This window comes from Brachyhypopomus gauderio, chromosome 4 (assembly GCF_052324685.1).
Source record: "Brachyhypopomus gauderio isolate BG-103 chromosome 4, BGAUD_0.2, whole genome shotgun sequence".
Taxonomy (NCBI): Eukaryota; Metazoa; Chordata; class Actinopteri; order Gymnotiformes; family Hypopomidae; genus Brachyhypopomus; species Brachyhypopomus gauderio.
This window is the reverse complement of record NC_135214.1, coordinates 6,644,543-6,664,022: the sequence shown is the minus strand read 5'-3', so window position 1 is coordinate 6,664,022 and position 19,480 is coordinate 6,644,543. Positions and strand designations below refer to the sequence as shown.

The following is a 19,480-nucleotide window of genomic DNA, read 5'->3' as shown; positions in this document are numbered from 1 at the left end:
GATGTCCTTTTATACCTGCAACCTGGAATAATTAGGTAGGAAACCTCTCATTACACACACTGTGAGTGCAGGCATACTCTCCCCAGGCTCTGGTCACTGCAAACCAGAGACACCTCTCTCACACACGTGTAGACACACGTGCACTCGCACACACCACACACACACACACACACACACACACACACACACACACACACACACACACACCACGTCACACTAAGCCCTTGTACACTTTTGCAACCATTTAGCAGTTCTGGTTAAATAATATAGAATAATGCCTCTTTCTCATAATACACTGTTGCATGTACACAGCTGTATTCTTTGTCTATGTGACTTATTATGAAGGGCTCTCAAGAGAAACAAACTTCATTTAGTTAACGCATGTCAGAATGCCATGGGTAGATGTATCCCGCTGAAAGTGTCGACTGCTTGCCTTTGCATGTGTACACCTGTGGAGTCAGATACCTGTGGGGAGAAGAGCCAGGTGCCCATGTGTTTGGACCTAATCCCAGCAATGCGTTCTGCTCCCTTTTAAACACTAGCACAAGAAGAAATAAAAATGAGCCTCTGAGTTTGTGCACATTGTACCGCAAACCTGGGCACTGAGCACGTATGGAAAAGCAGGGCTTCAGACAAAAGAGAGAATTATATAAATGGGGGAGAGAGAGAGATAGAGAGAGAGACAGACAGATTTAGAGAAAGGTAGAGAGAGAAGAAGAAGAAGAAGAAGAAGAAGAAGAAGAAGAAGAAGAAGAGGAAGAAGAAGAAAAGAGAAAAGAAGATGTTCAGGGTAAAAAACCCCATAAATGGTGAGAGAGGGGTTAAGCAGCGAGGGCTCCTGTCTGTTGAATAGGAGGGCGTAAAGTACCCTCCCATTACAATGTCATTTCACCCCAGCACAGTCTTTAAGTAATAACACTCAGTGGGGTGTGTCATTATCACCTCTGCCCTCCACCTCCTCAGCCTGGGGTTGGGGCAGGTGATCCTGCTGTCACCAGCTGTCCACGTGGAATCCCCTCCCCATGGTTCACCGGCAATGTCCTCAGCACTGCTCCGCACACGCAGTTCCTGCACACCCTACCCCCCGTCCCCACTCGTTGAACAGTGAACCCACAAAGATGGACGCCACAAAATCAATGGCCAATCCATAAACATCAACTTCATTCATTGTTGCTTCTCTCCGTCGCACTGTCTTTCTGATGTAAAAGCACAACGCAATCAGACGCAGCTAAAGTTTACCCCCTATCAGAAAATACACAGACACACAGTGGGGCCATAACACAACAAACAATTCAAAAGCCTATTTGCGGTCCCCCGCTGAGAAGTTTGCCTTGTGAGATGGGTCAAACTAGATATAAGGAAAAAGTCATTTACAGTTGTCATTCGTCCGTTTATAGGACAGAACCATTCTGGTTATTCTTGTTTGATTTCAATCTGAAACTGCGCGCAACGCCAGAGCAGCAAAATGAGCATAAACAGTTCTTATGAATTCAACATAGCATGGGGTCACTGTTCAGTTTTGTTTTACCAGTATAGCAACATTTTCAGTGAATGCATTTTGTATTGTGTCTGCTTTGATACGGACCGACCACTAAGCAGACGGTTTAGCAGTTAAACTGTAATACTGTAAAAATATATATATATTACGAAAAAATACAACAAGTCAAAAATGAATTTCCATCAAGTTAAGCGGGAATTTCTAATACTAAATATTATTTTTACTGGTCGTTCCTACTCATCCGACGTAAAAGTAGAGACAAAGTGTGTAAGCGAGCACCGTTCACAGCATTGCTATTTCAGAACCCGGACAGCTCCTCAAAAAACGACACGTAACTAAACAAAGCAAACGAGCGCGTGCGGATGGAACGTTTGGCGGACGACACGCGACTAAGTGGACTACCTTACTTTTTTGGGACCTCTACTATCTTTCGAAAGGCTGCGCGCGCGCTCTAAATTCTCCGTGTTCACATATGCAGACGTACAAGCGTCCTGGAGCAGGAACAGTGCATAGGGCACAACGCGTAGCTGCGCTGAGCTGTGAAATATGCTGAACAATCAGGATCACTGCTCCCCATCCTCGCGCCTTTCGCCTCAATTAGCATAGCCCGCTGTGGCTGACTGACTGCTACAGCCGGACTGGGATACCGCTATTGTCCCTTAATCACATGAGCGTGGCGGGGTGACAGGACCCAGGTGAGCCCAAAGCTAAAACGGATTAAGGGCATTTATATTGAGAACACGAGAACAAGCACACACACACAAACACAAATAACAAAATCTGTGTTTATCTGGCTATACCCTTCATAAATCCCGAAGAACTCTTCGGATGGGTTTGGAACCTGAAATTTGTGGGAAGATTCACATGTTCTAATGACTGACCTCTAAGTACTAAGGTGCAAATTATGCAATGGCAACAACTGCCGTTGCGGAGGGTCAACTTTTCCCAGGGACAGATATTGTAATATATAGACTTTTCTATACATTTCGACGTCCTAAACTATTGTTTTGCCTCTTTTGGCGGTCCAAGTCTCGTAGGGTCAGACATTCCCAGTTCCATGTGTAATTCGAACAATTCCAACAGCCTTTGCTGCATCTGCAGACCATGTGGATTCGACAAGCCGTATCAACTAGGATACTGTACCTGTATTTAAACAGCACCTACACGCTTCTAGACTGCAGCAGACCTGCGCGGAAACGTGCGGTTCAGAGTAATCTGTTGTAGAGTGAGATACATCATATCAAAAGCGTTTCATATGTTTTAATGCTTTTAACAGTTTTAGACCTTGGTCAAAAACAGGAACTTATATATTGTTGCATTTAATAATGTTAATATGAGCAAGCAAGCCTACTAATACGCCAGTGTGTGGGAATGAAGAGTCAGTAAACTGAGTGACAGCATTCAGACCCTAGAAAGCAGGCTAATCGGCAGATGCGCAGCCGTGTCATGATTATTATTCCCGGCTGCAGTGTACTGTAATGAGCGCGCGGCTGACTGTTCGCGCGCTGATTACCGGTCCTTGGGGAACCTCTGTTTTTTCCTGAGTAATTGATAGTTAGGCTCCGCTTTAATTAAATACGCTGTCTGATCAGTTGATGTATATTTTGTGAACCAAAGAGAATGGATTGGGCGCAGTCAACCCGTATTTTACGATTTGCTGTTAACCTCAAATTCACAACGTAAGTTTGGGATCATGATAAATAAGTTGACAAGTTGATACATAATCATACTTAATTAATGTTAGAAATGTATTATACATATAAAAAACACAACGATGTAAACCATGACACACACAACAGTAACACAGGCCTGCTTCTCATTCACATTTGGCAGTCCGGGATGGTTGGAGTTTGGGGGGGGGCGGCGTTCATAAGTGTGTTTTTGAAAAGTTTCTCTATTCACTGTCAGATGGGAGGGCATTTGAAGCGCTCGAGGTGGTGTTGTCCTCCAACTTACCCGCTCTTTTCCCACCAAATCCCTGCCCGCTTCCCGGGGCGCTTGCTTTTTGTGTGGTCCCCCCGCCTTGCCCCGTTCTGTCACCATTCTGAAGGGTTGCCCCGGTTTCCCGCACACCTGTGCGACTGTCCGCTCCCTTCAGGAATTCGCTGGGGCTTGTAATCAGCTTTGTGGCGCTATTGAGTGCACGGCTCACTGAAACTTCCCAACCTCACAGCGCGCTGGACCACTGAATGGGAGTCAACGTGGGGCGCCTCTCCAACTGACGGGCCTGCCTAATTCCTGCAGGGTCTCTCACAATCATCCCCACACAGACTGTGGTGCCACACCACAAGGATGAAGGACAGAGAGAGAGAGAGAGAGAGAGGGAGAGAGAGGGAGAGAGAGAGAGAGAGGGGGGATGGAGAGAGGGAGAGAGGAGAAGAAGAAAAAGAAAAGGGGGAAAAGAAGACGTTCAGGGTGAAAAAATATAACCATGAAGAGTTCTGGAAAACAACCAATGCAACTGGCCAGTGCATCGCTAAGTTATAACAATAAATTGATCAATTGTTAAAAACAGCATATTTTTAATCATTATGAGTGCAGTCGCATAGCTGCCTGAGATGCAGTGGAGGGAGTTAAAACAAAAACTTACAGAGCACGTGTTTCAGTAACAGTCTGCGGCAATATGATTGCATATGAGGCCGGTTGATCAGTTTTCGAGTTAGTTGTCGAGTTAGGATAAATTAATATTGTGATTCACTTATGGCTTTAAAGACTCCCCCACTACTGCCCATCACACTCACCCCCCCCCCCCCCCCCCCCAACACACACACACACACACACACACACACACACACACACACACACAAACCATGCATCCAAATCTAACAACAGCAAGACCAGAGACGGGAAGGCTATATGCACAAAACCACAAAACCGAGACAGAAAAGAGGAAAATGTTGAAAAATAAAAGTTTGAATCAAGTCGCAGGCTTTAGGGGCGTACTGAACGCAAAACCACATTTGCGCTGTTGAAATGCCTGCTGTCGAGTCGCAGGCTGTAGGAATTACGGTGGTGCATCTCTCCTCTTGGAAGGGCACAGGATTAAGAGGCAGCAAGATTGTTAAACATGTCAACGTGTAATTGCACGATAAGGCCCTCGCGAGGAATTTATTGGCCCAGTTGCTATTTCTATTCCCCCCTAATCTCGTTCAGCACATTCGTTCCGTGCAATCTGTCTGCGTAATCTTCTGTGACAGAGCGCCGACCAATAGCAGCATACCGGCTTTTTTGGAGAAGGGAGAAAATATGCAGAGGCGTGATAAAGTGATGCTAATTATCCCCATTTAGGACAGCGAGTGCAAGAGATCGGGAGTTTACGAACGAGCGGCGAATACGAGCCAGAAACCCTGATGGCTTCCGAACGCAGAATATATCGGTGGTTACAAGATAAGGGTATCGCGCGCTGAGACGATTTATTGGTCGTGGTTCGCCACCACCCCTCCCATTTGCCCCAGCCCATCCTTTTCACCCACCCACCCCCGTGTTTCCCCTTCTTTGCTGGAGTAGTAAATTATTTTGGTTAAATTTACCAGAACGCGCTCCCTTTAACCTGGCGTGACTTGCACTCCGCCTCTATGTTTTCAGCGCTAATCCGTGTTGCTTTTCATGTGCAGATAATATACAAATAGCTGGCGAGTGGGCAGTCCCTTAACTCGTGATAAGAGAGTGGCCACGGATGGGCCCTAATAAACGAACTATGGCCACTTGCTCATCATTTTCTGACAAGGCTCATGGAAACACTGAAACTAAATGTATTTACATAGCGTGAACCTAAAAATATTTAGAGCATGTTTAAAATAATATGTTGGATAATTAACGATCTTTGTCCCTAATTAAATAACTTAATTATTTTTTATTTGTTTACTAATGCCATTAAAATGTTATATTACTTTATCCGCCCACTATTATTATCGCCTTGTTGTATCCTAATGTTATTTAACCACGCAGAGCTGCGCTCCGTTGCTCGTGGCCTGCAGGGTAAGGACACCCTGTCTAAGGCCGCGCGGGCTGCTTTTTTGACACCTGTTGCGGAGTGTCGCCGTAATAATAATTACTGCTGTCTTACTGCTGACCCAGAGGTCACAGCCTCCGGCAGTTCACTCCACGAGCCCTTAAACACTCTACTCAACCCCAGTTAGTCCCTTCTCTCAAAATCGGATCAGCAAGCACTCAATTTCTGAAAAAACACGCAAAATAGAGAACCATTAAGTGAATGGCTACAGTATTTCGACGATTTATATAAATAGAAGTCTAAAATAAAAACAAGCACTTGCTTCCTATTGAGTTACGGACCTCACACTTAACATTATGTGAGTTATGGACCTCACACTAAACAGTATGTGAGTTACGGGCCTCACACTAAACAGTATATGAGTTACGGACCTCACATTAAACTGTATGCTATGCCTTCTTAAATAAACTAGACGCAAGAACTCAAAAAAAAAAAAGTCCACGATTCACGTGAAACGTGTGAAAGTGATGTGTTCACAGAAACTATTAGTTAAAAGTAAAGAGGATCTTGATCCCAAAGGTAATACCTACAGCCGGCTTGTTCCTAACACCCCATTAAAATATCTCAGGCTGCGTTCTCGTGTGCAGATATAAATTTCTCTCTGGGTTAACTTAGGTCACATTGCTCTTCTTTTTACATTAAACGTTGTCTTTTGCCGAAACCCATTTTGAAGTATTTTAAAGCATGTTGTCAAAATTGCTTTCACAAAGATCAAAGACCAAGTAAACAGCCGGAAAAGTACTGCAATAGCTTTTATGATATAATTTTCTATCTTCAATAAAACATATGATGTTTATTTTTGCTTTTTAAGTTCAAACATAGGCCTAAGGCTAATTCAGAAATAATATTTCTGATGTTTGACTCGTGTGTACACTAACCACGGCCATTACATACAAATAACAATAAAACAGGAACAGAACCCAATTTTTTAAATGACCCTTAAGACGATATTATTTAAATGGTCTACAGTTTCCCCTAATATGTCAGTCATTCATAGATATGGTCTTTGTTGTAAATCGTCTCAAATGCGGTTTGTTTTGTTCGGTCAAGTGTAAGCTTTCGAGGCCAGATTTAATCATCGCCATTAAAATGTTCTTCTTTGCTCAAAGATGACATAATAAATCCAGATGCACCAAAATGAACAAAATGTATTTAAATCTATTTTGGAAAATAGGATTTTATTTCCCCCCACAGAGTAGTTCTAACAATGGGTATTTTATAACATAATTCAATAAAATTGCTTCAATAATTTGCCTAAGTAAGTATTTTACTAATTCTAGACCACATTTTTTCCATTCATTTCATTTAAGGGGATATCCTTTTGAGCTCGAGAGCTTCCAAAAACGTTCTTTTATACGAATACACAGATTACAATTAGAATGCTTTATATGACGTTCCAGGAGCTGTAAAAATACTGGTGATGTTTTGTTAAATAATGTCTGCATTTAATACAATATTCAATTATATGGAGCAGTTATAGGTAGTCCTGTTAACAGAGGAGCAGTTGGACATTAGTCAATACAATATTTACCCAAGTTAACAAGTTAAAAGGAGTAGATATTTTAATAATAACACAATGTAATGAAGAAAATAACAAAACTAACACCTTTTAGAACCATAGTAACATTCTTCCAAATTTTATTTAGACAATGAATCAGCGCAAAATCAGAATGTGAACTGGCAGGAATGCATCTCATAAATTATATACAGCAGCAGTTAAATGCCAGTCTTTGAAATATTAAAACGTATTCACAATTTACAAGAAATATTACAGCATCATTCAGGAACATAGATTCACGTATACAAATGTTTTGGTAAGTGTAATATGCAGAAAACTCTTTATAAACTCTCAGAAATATTTCTCCAAGTTACTTTAGATGTGAACTTATTAACTTAAAAAATGAACTTACACAAAGCATTAAATATTTGAAGTGAAACGCTGGAATCAGACGGAACGTAGCAGGTTTTTGGCATGGCCAGGAAGAATGTCAATTCGAATTCATGAATGGTATAATAATAATTAAAAAAAAATTAATTAAAAGTGACAAATATTACCAGCTCTTCGTTTTCTCTGAATAGCAATCGAAACAATAATTTTACCTTAAATTTCAAGAACATCTTAAAACATTCTATACAAAAGTAGTTAAATGGCCATCTAAAAAGAGGTACATTTTTGGTGGCGAGTGTCTGAATGCGCTTTACCCCCAGTTTCTTTGACCATTTCAGATATGCGTCAACGGGACAGTTGCGTTGACTCCAGCAGCCGGGCTCTGATAGTGCTGTGGTAAGGCGTGCAGTCTGCTCTGGACAGACGGGTCGCCGGTCTCTCCAGGTGGTAAATACATGCTGATCATCTCTCTCAGGTCTCCCGGGCACGGGCCTCTAGAGTGCGTGGTAACCGGAGGACTTACGTTCGGTTCGGACTTGACAAGCGAGCTCAACGTACCGATCGCTGCTGAGGACGCGACGCTGGAGTTTTGATGCTGTGAGTAGGATATCCCTCCGTAGGCGGACGGAGACGTGCTCATGTAGCTCTGAGAGTTGGATATCGGGCTGTACTGGAGCGCGGTCATATCGTAGCGGTGCATGGGCTGTGGGTTGTGGGGGTGGTGGTGGTGAGCGTGGTGGTGATGTGCCCCGCTGCCTGGATGCTGGCTGTACGCGAGCTGCGCCTCCTGCATCATCACGGCGGCTGCGGCAGCCACCTGCCCGGAATAAGCGCCGTTTGCCCAGCCGTTCATGTGTGCGTAACCGGCACTGACCGAGCCTCCGTGACCCCCTGGACTCTCCAACCTCTGACTGACGCCGCCCGGACTCATCCCTACCCCGAGACCGACACCTGCTCCAGTGCCCGCTCCGCCGAGCAGACCGCCCGCCAGAGAGTACTTGTCCTTTTTAAGCAGCGTCTTGGTTTTTCGCCTCGGTCGGTACTTGTAATCCGGGTGCTCTTTCATGTGCATTGCCCGCAGTCGCTTTGCCTCATCAATAAAGGGCCGCTTTTCAGCTTCTGACATCACCTTCCACTCAGCACCGAGCCTCTTGCTGATTTCGGAGTTGTGCATTTTGGGGTTTTCCTGAGCCATTTTTCTGCGCTGGCCGCGGGACCACACCATAAAAGCATTCATTGGTCTTTTAACGCGCTCTTGGTTAGCTTTGCTGCCCGTGTTCGGACCCGTCTGCCCAGGATTTGTATTAGTTTGGGGTCCTGGGGAGTGCAAGTCCGTTTCCATCATCATGCTATACATTCACGTGGCTTAAAGACTTCTCACCCAACACAGAAAAAGCATGAACTTTCGGCGCTAGTCCGCAGGAGCAGGTGCGACACAAGCAAAGAAGTGCTCCGGAAAAACGGAACGAAATGTAATTTAATCCAAACGGTGACTGTGAGTTTGAAGTTTTTTTCCCGTCTTGTAGCCTGTTTTGCGTCGTTCCCGAGTACGGTTTCACATCCACGTTAATTGAAAGCGCATTTGTGCTACTTTCCCTAGTGGAGTTGAGGAGTTAGTTAAAGCGGCGGCCATATGATGCGCTTTGACAGCGATTAAAATGCGCGAGCGGCCAATGGCGTTCTAGAACGAGAGTGATTTGCATGGAGATCGGTCCTGTGACGTAGAGAGCGAGGAAAGAACTAGTAGGCGGGGTGCAACAGGGGTCAACACCGCCCCTCTAACGGAAAGTAAATAGTGGGATAGCCTGCGAGTTTAGGGCTACTATATGGTTTGGGGTGAATGAAGATTTTTTTTATAGATTAAACTGTAGAAAATAAAAGCAGTAACTCCAACATCCGAAGCGCATATTCATAAAAAAGGTCTGCTCGGACATAAAGACCAACATCACGCCGTGTGTCCAAGTTCCGGTAAAGACAAAAAAGTGTTTACACCTCATGCTCCACGGTTTCAGTGCATATACATTATCCGACACAGAGCGCTCGCCAAGTCACCCACTCGGTAACGTTTCACTGATTAGGTCAGGGAGACAGCAGAACTAGAATACTTTATTTTATTCTCTGATAAGATATTTGCCCTCCCTCCAACAAAACACATGCGCACAAGTGCACACCGCTTACCTGCATCTCACACGAGTAGCGCTCTTGGCCTATCAGCGTCTGAGATCCATTGCAACCAACCACATGTACAACAGATGGCCTGCACATTTCTTTAAAAATAATATGCGGAAAACACATTTAAGAGAATTCCCATAGGAGTTGTTACCGCCGTCTGCTGGTAGTTCAATGTTGTGAATTCACGTATTTAGATTACATTTTTGGCAAGGCAAAAAAAAAAAAAAATCAAAACAGCGCAGGTGCCTTTAAGACGCACTGGTTAAAAAAGGATTGGATTCTGTTTAGAATAACATTGCGTTTTAAATTAAAGCGCACGCTTTAAAAGTTCATGTTAAAATACACTGGCAACGAAAAATCTCACACTGTGCACAACGCAACACATGTATAATTCGATTTTCACAGTTGACCTGCCTTGAAAACACCAATCAGTTGCTAATTGAACGCAAAACAAAAATATTCTTGCCCCGCTGAGCAGCTAACGACGCCAGGCCGCACGGCGTTTAATTAGGTTAATACAGATATGCAGAAGGCAGAGAAAGTGTACGGGGATCACATTAAATTGTGTAATTAACCTTAAACATATGACACATGGTACATATCATATCGGTCTGCACGATGTGGGATAATTACAATTATAGATCTGACAAAGAATTATGAGGATAAAATTGCTCTTTTAAAAATCAAAACGTACAAATATAAAATGACACCTGTGACACAATTCACACAATTTTTATGATGTTTCAACGGTCCATATGTAAATATTTGAAATAGTATGTTCTAGTTATTACAGGGGGCGTCGTTCATTTGTTGTAAACTACAAAATAATTAAAATAACCCTGCGCGTAAATAAAGCATTGTCATGGGATGAGTTTTGAATTTACTGAACGTCGTTTTACATCTCCAGCAGAAAAGGTTCTGTACTTAATTTCATGGTTAGTTTCATACTTAGATAACAATTCAACAATAATAATAATTTTATATTAAAGCAACACATCATAATACCAAAAAATATTATGAAGACTATTTGGACAGGTGTTTCACACAAGCGATTTACATCCAGTGAACCTAATCTAACTAACAATTTAGAGATAAATAATAATGGTATTAAGAAATAATTGTGGGCATTTAGATGGACTGATAATATGCTATTATTATTATTATTATTATTATTAACACCAAAACATGAAACGCAACAATAATATTAATATCAATGTTCATATTGAATACAAATGAAACTTGCTCTGTTTCAATTGTCCAATAAACTTACATCAGTGATTAGCCTTCTTGAGTTTTTTGAGAACCACCAAAGAAATAATGGGTAGGACTGAACGATTCTGTTTTCTTTGGATTAAAGAAAGTCTGTTGAATTGCGCCGTAACCCTCGAGGGATGCATTTACTTTGTCCTTGTTATTTTTGTCACTTGCAGCACGCCTTAGAAAGTGCTTGTTTTGTGTGCGGATTGCGCACATGGGGGGATAGGGCAGTGCTGGTGCACGTGCGGGTGCAGGGGTCACGGCAGTTACCCTAAACAAACAGCAGTGACCCATAATTGTTCAAGGGTCCTTATTTGTTGGTTTAAGATTGATTCGGTCTGTTACTTGAAATACAAAAGATTACATATGTAGTTCACAGTGTCTTATTGGACCCTGTCTCTATTATATAAGTACGTTATACGTTTATACATGTAGGCTAAGTAACAATTCGGAATTTTGGTGGCTTAATTGGAGGAGCAATGACCTTCGAAGTGAATAATTTATAGTCTGAAAATAGAACACAGACCTGAGTTTAAACTACACGAATTATTACCTCTCAAACAGTCCCTCTCTCTCTCTCCCAGCTCTAACCCTCTCCTAAACGTGAAGAGTCTCTTGAACTTGTGAGGAGGCCGTTTAACATCGACATCTGACAGGTGTTAGCGGCCGTGCGGCTCAGGAAACATAATTACACGTGAGTATTGGGGCTATAGAGAGGGCGAAAAGAACAAGAGGGAAAATAGGTTGTTTGGAAGTAGGATTTCGGTTAGGCTGGGTTGTTAACGTATCCGAAACGATCTGAAACACGTACCAAAAATGTTTATGCAAGGTATAAAATGTAACTATCACTTGCTGTATTTCGTGTTTCCACCCATTCATGTAAGCGCGTGGACTACTTTCTAATCTAGAAGTTAACATATTAAAACATCACTCGTTAGATTGATAGTAATACCCCAAAATCAAAATGATTAGTTACAGATGTGACAAGAAGATTCTACAATATAAACAATATAAACCTAATATTTCAGTTAGTCGGCAAAGGCCATTGACTGAGTGGAAACAGGGAATTAAAACTTGGATATGCATACTAAATATCATTAACCAGTGTTAAGATCGCATCACTGACCGGACAAGCGGATGTCAAAGTAGGCTACTCTATGTGACATACTTCTGCTATATGTCATACATGTCAGATATTTTCTAGAAATTTAACTTGAACCCAGTGCGGTTATATCTGTAAATACATATATAGTTACTGAGTCAAACATGTTTCCGCTAAAGAATCCTAAAGCCTGTTTATCGCTGGCCCTTCATCGCGTTTGGTGAATTACAGTTTAATTTCGTACTTATATTCCAAACAGCTTTAGAAATCTCTGTCGTTGCTTTTACCCGATATGGACATGGTGTGCTGTTAACGTTAAGAACTTAAATTGAGCTTGTAGTTCTCCTCTTCAAGGTGAAGTAATAACCAGTTAAATATTCCTTACAATAAAATAAAAATATCCCTAAACATAATTCGACATATAATTAACTTCAGACTGAACACTATTTCATTAACGCGCTGCGTGCCGTAAACGTCAATGGTAAATGTATTTATTACACCTGCTCGTGTAGTAAGCAGCGCCGATACGCTGTTCAACATCCACCAATCTCAGATACAAATAATCTGGAATTGTACATGCGAAACGCACACAGCCTGTTTATTTTACAAGTTCATTGCGAAACGTGTTAGCGTATATCTTCCCACCAGCGCCGTAACTATGTAAAACGTATAACACTCGTCTCAGCTCCCAGTAGTACAGGCAGAACCGACGCGCCGAACTTGATTCTGACCAGAAAGGACGTTTAGCAAACGATGCAACGATACCGCATCTAAGTAACACAACTCCGATTAAAAACTTGTTTTCAGATTCTCCCTGCACATCTCGGTTTTCAAACAGATGTTTATAAAAGTCTCAGTGATTTCATTTCAAGCTGAGCAAACTTACGCGAGCTCCATTGTTGCACTTTCGCAGTGATGAAAAATTGTCCTTTTCCGTGTCTATCGCTCCGTCCTAACCCGGCCATACACACACCGCCATCCCTCCTAAAAGCTACAACCTGAGTGCGCCAAGGCCGATCGCACCCGGCTCCCAAACCCACCACTCACTACACACTGAGGAGACAGACAAGAAAATGAAATTTATTATAGACTCTAAAGACAATTTCAAGTTATTGTTTCTCCCGGCGAAAGGGTTCCTTCTTACATAATGAAGCGTCTTTTGTGTGGCCCGGAACAATAGAAAACAAGTATTCTAATAAATAGCCACTTTTTTGTTCCCTCTCGAGGATGAATGGAGTTGAGCAGTTGGGTTTGAAAGCAGCTGCGGTGTATTGAGGAGATGGGGGCGGAGCCCTGGCACCAGGCGTCTCTCCTCCTTGGAAACGGACTTGGAGAGGAGAGGGGACCTAGCGCGCCATCGAATAGCTGTCTGCAGACTTCACCTCATCGCTTTAGAGGTGTGTCGCATCGCCACTGCTACACGGCTCAGAGGCGCATCGCACAAATTCATACAAATGATTATGGCTTAAAAAAATATAAATAACTTTTCTCGAATAGACTTTTACTGGTGTGTCACAAAACCAGTTTTGTGTGATCATTTTGACAACAAAAAGAGAAATGCAGAGAAAAAGCTCGGTAAAATAACCATCTCCAAAAAGCAAAAACTGATTCAAAAAACAGAAGTGACTGCACCCCATCAAATCTCACACTTTTAGTCTTTAGTTTAAGTATCGATTCTCATGTCAGTACACAAAGTACAACCAAGCTCAGAGGTCAGAACCACAATCAGCAACGTTTAATTACCAAGTTAAAGTTTAGTTTTCAGTACATTTAGTAAAGCTTTGGACAGCTGCAGGACTGCAATGCCTGTTGCTAACAAATGACCATTGTACTCTGAAAATCAGTGCATAACACCGAGTTGTTTTTTCATGGAATTGTTGGTTGATTTCTGTTGCTTGGGTGGCTTGTTTGGCAATAGAGTTCCCTGTTGTCGTATGTGCCGTAAGCTTTCAGGCATCCTGGCATGCCACCATATGTATTTGACAGCCTGTCTGAGTGTGTAAATCCGTCCCACTGCAGTTCAGACACACTCACTGGGAGATCCATCATGTCCACCTGATGGTAGATGTTAACTGCAGTATGGTCGCCCATGCTGGAGACAGACTCTACATCACCGTGTCCCACTTATTCAGTCATGATCTGTGCTCTCTACCATCTCTGTTCATCCTCAGGACAATGACTGTAATTTACATTGGCAACACACACACACACACACACACACACACACACACACACACACACACACACACACACACACACGAGAAGCAAAGAGTCTTTTTCTGAGCTTGGAATAAATGTTCAATTATATCTCTGGGTAAAACTGAACCTGCAATTCTATAACCTCTAAGGCTCCATGTTTGCTTTCTTGCAGAGTTACACCGAAAGAGTAAAATGACACGCATAGGAAAATGTCATAAAATGAGATGACTTGAAAGTCTAGACATTATCAAATGTTTCATCACAACAGAAGAACAAGGGAGACTTAGGCAGAGGCGGTAAGACACAAGACAGCCTTCTCTCTCAGACTAATGCAAAAGCATCCTCCTGCGTTCAGAGTGTTTGCTGTTCCAGCGGTGACTTGCTCTGTAAGTATTTTTCTTTGCTATGAAACGTCATGAAACTCCTTCTTCCAAGCCCTCACTGAAACTACGTTCTTTGTTCCCTTCCTACACTGGCCTACAAAGTCCAGCATATTAAGATAGACTCTATTCATTAGCATGAATCAAATTGTGAGTTTATTAAAGATTAGTAGATCATGCTACATTATGAACAAAGTCAAAAAATGCATAATTACTTGGCATAACAGTGGAGGATATGTCCACACTCAGCAACAGGTTGAAATTCGATCTGCGTTCAGCATGCATTGCCTAAGCATTGCTATCATGACAGCCACATGGTTTGTGTCCACACGCTCAAATAAATAGTCGTGTTCAGGGAAACTAATTTCACCTGCTCACCACTTCATGGTCTTGCATTAGTGATTCAGTGTTTATTCGAACTGACTCATTAAGGTAACCTGCAATTGAAAGTCTTTTGAATAAGATTACATTGTAGTTCAAATCTTTTGTAACTGCATCTTCTGCATGTGGCTTAGATGTACGGTTCTATACAACAGCAGTTAATAAAACTAATATGCATGTTTTGTAAAGAGTTAATAAAACTTTCATGCATGTTTTGTAAAGAGTTAATAAAACTATTATGCATGTTTTGTAAAGAGTTAATAAAACTATTATGCAATCTATGTAAAGAGTTAATAAAACTATTATGCATGCTAATGTAAAGAGTTAATAAACCTTGCCCATATCTTAGGCTACAGACAGTAATCTCTTTGAAGGTACCATGGTGACTTTGGTGCATGTTAAGATTTTGTACAGTGTTTCTGGTGAATCCCAGGAGGTAATAGAAACATAAACAAATCCGATCCAGTCCTCTCCCTTGTCCAACACACAGTCCCAGCTCTATAGCCCGGAGAACGGATCCTCATTTAATCCATCCAGTCTCACGAGGCAGAGAGACACTGACACCAACAGAGCAACAGTGTGTACCACTCTTCATGGGATCATTATCCCCAACAGACTCTTGTTGAACCTCATCACCAGCAGGACTCTGAACCCGATCACTGCACAGGTCATTAATCTCTTCCCACCACCGCTGGGGTAGTTAAACATCCATCTCTGGGTTCTCCTTTAGCCGAAGCTTACCGCTGTGTTAATTTTCTCACTCTATTAGCACAGCGCAGCTAATCAAGGCCCCTCTCCCCGATGGTGAGGGAGGGAAGCCGAGGAGAAGCAGGCAGGTGTCAAGGCCGTCTATGCTGCTTACCGCCACAATCTGTCTCCCAACTTTGCCTCGGTGGGATAATGAAGGACTCATACGCCAACCAAGCTCTCGGCGCTATTGTGCCCAATCTGTTGCATTAAACACTTGGCAGACTTTCAATTACAAATCATCTCATTGTTGGCCTTCCCCCTCCCAGAGCTCACCCGTGAACTGCCTTCCAACGTAAACAAACACTGTAACCTTTCCATAGCAGCCCCGATTATCGGCCTGCCATAGCACTTATTCATCTTTTTAAGTCATTTAAGCTATATAGAATCTCATTATTGTGATTATATTGACAAAGTCTGGGACGTGTGTAAGTCACAGATTAGTCAATTTAATCAACCAACAACACAATTACTTAAGCCTTCTTAAATCTTGTATTGAGTAAACACAAGTTGCAGTAGGTTAATAATGATATCAGTATCTGCTGTTTCAGAAGAACTCTCAGTTAGGTAGCCATGTCAATAAACCACAAGTTGAACCATTTAGTTTAACGAATAGTATAATAGTTGAACTAGTAGTGTAATAGTTGTACAACTGCTTATGGGATTAGAAGTCAGCATAGGTTCATAGCAAGGAACACATTTTTAAAGATTTTTTTTTTTCAAAACTACCTCTTATGTCTGTTTACAGATCCCCATGGCAGCACAGTACGCTGGCAAGCCGTTGATTTAAGCATCATTAGCATAAATGCAAAGCGTGCTGAAAGGCTGAACGCATTTCCGTGTCGCTCTTTGTACTCAGACGAGACGGCAGTCACAACTCTGCTTTGAACACTCCCCATATCTGTGTCCAGAGCTTTCTGTGGCCTCGTTGGTTTCAAAGATACAGAACAGAGAGGGGAAGAGAGAGCAGGAAAGAAAGAGAGACGAAGAGAGAGACTAGAGACACGACCAAATGAGAAGTGTGGGGTCGAGTCTAAAAGCACTGTGGGGGAGATGGACTCAAAGGATTAAAACACCCCCCCCACCAGCCCCTCCCCCCACCCCAAAGGCGGTTTCAAACATATGAACTACTTCAACAAGCTTGGATGTAATAAGACAGACTTAACAAATCCCTCATATGATGACTGTGATGATTGTTAGTGAAGAACTGGGTGTAATAATTCAAACAGTTCCCCCCATCCCCCAAAAGACAAAGACACACACACACACACACACACACGCACGCACGCACGCACGCACGCACGCACGCACGCACGCACGCACGCACGCACGCACACACACACACACACACACACACACACACACACACACACACTTCTACAATTAAGGAAAGTGTCTCTTTCCTTATATGACTGAAATGTTTCATAAGATGCTGATATGTCTCATCCTGAGAGAGGTTACCAGTAAGACAGTGTGTGTCAAACTCACATCTTTGGTGGTACAGGTGCTGTGTTCTGCTGCTCTACCACATGTGCTTCTGAAGGGAAGAATGGATTCTGGAAGTCTGATGTAATATGTCATAAAAAAATTTTTAAATGTTGCATAAACAGAATGCTCCAATTTACACTTGCGTCAGTGTTTCTGTGGCTGTCAGAGACATCTCAAAAGGAATCAACTCAAGATATGTACACAAATTACACAAGTGGTAAAAATTCATCGGTTTAATTGCTTCTGGGGCTGACTATAGTTTACATTTGCAATGAACCCATGAAAAGCACAAAACGTCAGTCAAAAATAAATCATAACAAATTGCAAATGCAAACAAGCAATGCAATGCAAACAAGCAAAATCTTAAAACAGCAAAGTCTTAGGTTAGAAGAAGGCACTTAATGTCCAGTGAGAATATGTGTAGCTAATCCAAAAAATGACACATTGGTTCTTCAAATGAGAGTTACAGCTGAAGATAATTTCATTAAAAGACACACCATGTTCACTCAGACATAAATCATCCATTATGCAAGAAAATCTCTCCATCACTGCAAGAGAACATGTGACCATTACCCAGACATCCATGGGGTGTTTTTCTTATTTTCCTTTTTTACCCATCAATTATGGCAAGATTTTACGCATTGTTCCCCTCCTCAATTAGCAGCAACACCTTTCCTTTGATTGATATATAATGAATGTAATGGTTTTAACAGTCCGCAGACAGATCACTTAGAGCCGCTCTGTTAATGGCTGTGGCGGTTCCACGGCTGGAATAATGTCAGCTTCTCCAGCCCCAAGCTAATTAGAGACTGTGTAGCTCATTACCCAGGTAATAAGCCCTAACGCTAATGGGTATCAGACAAGACCCCCAAACACTAGAGAAAGAAGGGGCGGTGGAAGAGGTGGAGAAACAGAGAGAGAGAGAGAGAGAGAGAGAGAGAAGAGGATCAAGAGGTAAAGGAAAGGATAAAGAGAAGGGGGGTGTTAGAGCAGAAAAACAGGTGACAGTCCGAGTCTCGAGAAGGAGGGCCACAAATTTAGGAAGAAGAAATCACAGAAGAGGAAAGAGAAGAAGTAAGAAGAAGGGTTTGTCTGTACGCCGCCATGTTATTAACGCCACGGTTCAGCTTCCCTGCATAGGAAGAAGGTTTTTTTTTTTACAGAGGGTTGGAGGGACACAATGGTTGCTATGCAGAAGGAGGAGAGGGGGAGGGAAGACTGAGCTGAGGGGAGAGGGGAGGCGTGAGAGAGAGGAAGCCATGGTCTCCTTGTTAACCACTTTCCCACTTAGGCCTCGTTAGCACCAAAGCTTCCAGCTGGAGACATTACTGGGCAGACAGCAGAGCTGCCGCCACACACAGGGACGGGAGGAGAGCTGCCAGGGAACCGGTCACATGACCTAGTTCACATTATTACAGAGTTTATACACAATCAGCCCCCCCCCCCCCACCTCACACACACACATACAAAAACACTCATAACATTTGAACTCACTGTATTTTTTCCTAATGCATTGTAATATGAATAATGTTCATATATCTACAATTCCCCATTGCCTCCTTTACAAGGCAAGTGAAATTAAATCTGGGGTGTGCAGAGAGAGCATAATCCAGACAACCATAATCCAGTCAAGCATAATCCAGCTGTCATCTCCTCCTGGGGTCATGTCTCAATCCTTCTCTAATAACTTTAATCTCATTACAGGGGAAAAGGGAAACCCTTCACATGAGAGTGTCGCTGAGCAATAACCTAATACGTCTTAAAATACACTGGGCCATTCAATTAACTCAAATGAATAAGAAAGAAAAAAAAGACCAAGCTTTATGTTCAAATGCAGATATGGAACTATGTTATTCAATGTTGATGATCTGTTATTCAATATAGATGATCTGTTATTAAATGTTGATATGTTATTCAATGTAGATATTGATCTTTTTTTATTAAATGTAGATGTTGATCTGTTATTCACTGTAGATATTTATCTGTTATTTAATGTAGATGTTGATCTGTTATTCAGTGTAGATGCTTATCTATGTTATTTATTTCAATAATGCATTGCAAAAATATAATTAATATAATGCTGTGGAAGTGAACATATGATACACAAAGTGCTTCTCATGTTAATGAATTCTGCATTTATTCAGAAACAGTGACAAATCCACTGTCTGTAGAGGACAGCAAGAGACCTGAAGCAGCCAGAGTTACAGAACAGCTGTGTGTGTGTGTGTGTGTGTGTGTGTGTGTGTGTGTGTGTGTGTGTGTGTGTGTGTGTGTGTGTGTGTGTGTGTGTGTGTGTGTGTGTGTGTGTGTGTGTGTGTGTGTGTGTGTGAAATGGCTGGTTAACATGCCTATGAGT

The 19,480-nt window shown here is 42.2% G+C and overlaps 1 protein-coding gene and 2 long non-coding RNA genes across 9 annotated transcripts in view; 1 reads left to right on the top strand and 2 right to left on the bottom strand.

The window, feature by feature from the left end:
- The window catches only part of LOC143512005 (uncharacterized), a 98,165-nt gene that overhangs the window by 13,565 nt on the left and 65,120 nt on the right, over positions 1-19,480 (bottom strand). For 2 of the 7 annotated variants that reach the window (XR_013130331.1, XR_013130329.1), the window contains exon 1: positions 12,816-13,147. The exons of 1 other annotated variant lie outside the window; for it this stretch is intronic. This is a non-coding gene — a long non-coding RNA (uncharacterized LOC143512005). Of the gene's footprint in view, positions 1-3,454; positions 3,770-12,815; positions 13,148-19,480 lie in introns of those variants that run through there. 4 more of the 7 variants (XR_013130332.1, XR_013130333.1, XR_013130330.1 and 1 more) reach the window with 3 other exon arrangements.
- On the bottom strand, positions 6,521-9,484 carry sox1a (SRY-box transcription factor 1a). The gene has a single exon (XM_077001840.1). It carries the CDS (start codon positions 8,753-8,755, stop codon positions 7,733-7,735), a length of 1,023 nt encoding a protein of 340 aa, XP_076857955.1. The 5' UTR covers positions 8,756-9,484; the 3' UTR covers positions 6,521-7,732.
- Positions 11,383-16,347, top strand: LOC143512006 (uncharacterized). Its single transcript, XR_013130336.1, has 3 exons — positions 11,383-11,521; positions 13,156-13,326; positions 14,301-16,347. It is a non-coding gene; the product is annotated as an uncharacterized LOC143512006 (long non-coding RNA).

What these genes read in the sequence shown, in the direction of transcription:
- sox1a (XM_077001840.1), bottom strand. Translation starts at nt 8,755, where the DNA reads ATGTATAGCATGATGATGGAAACGGACTTGCACTCCCCAGGACCCCAA.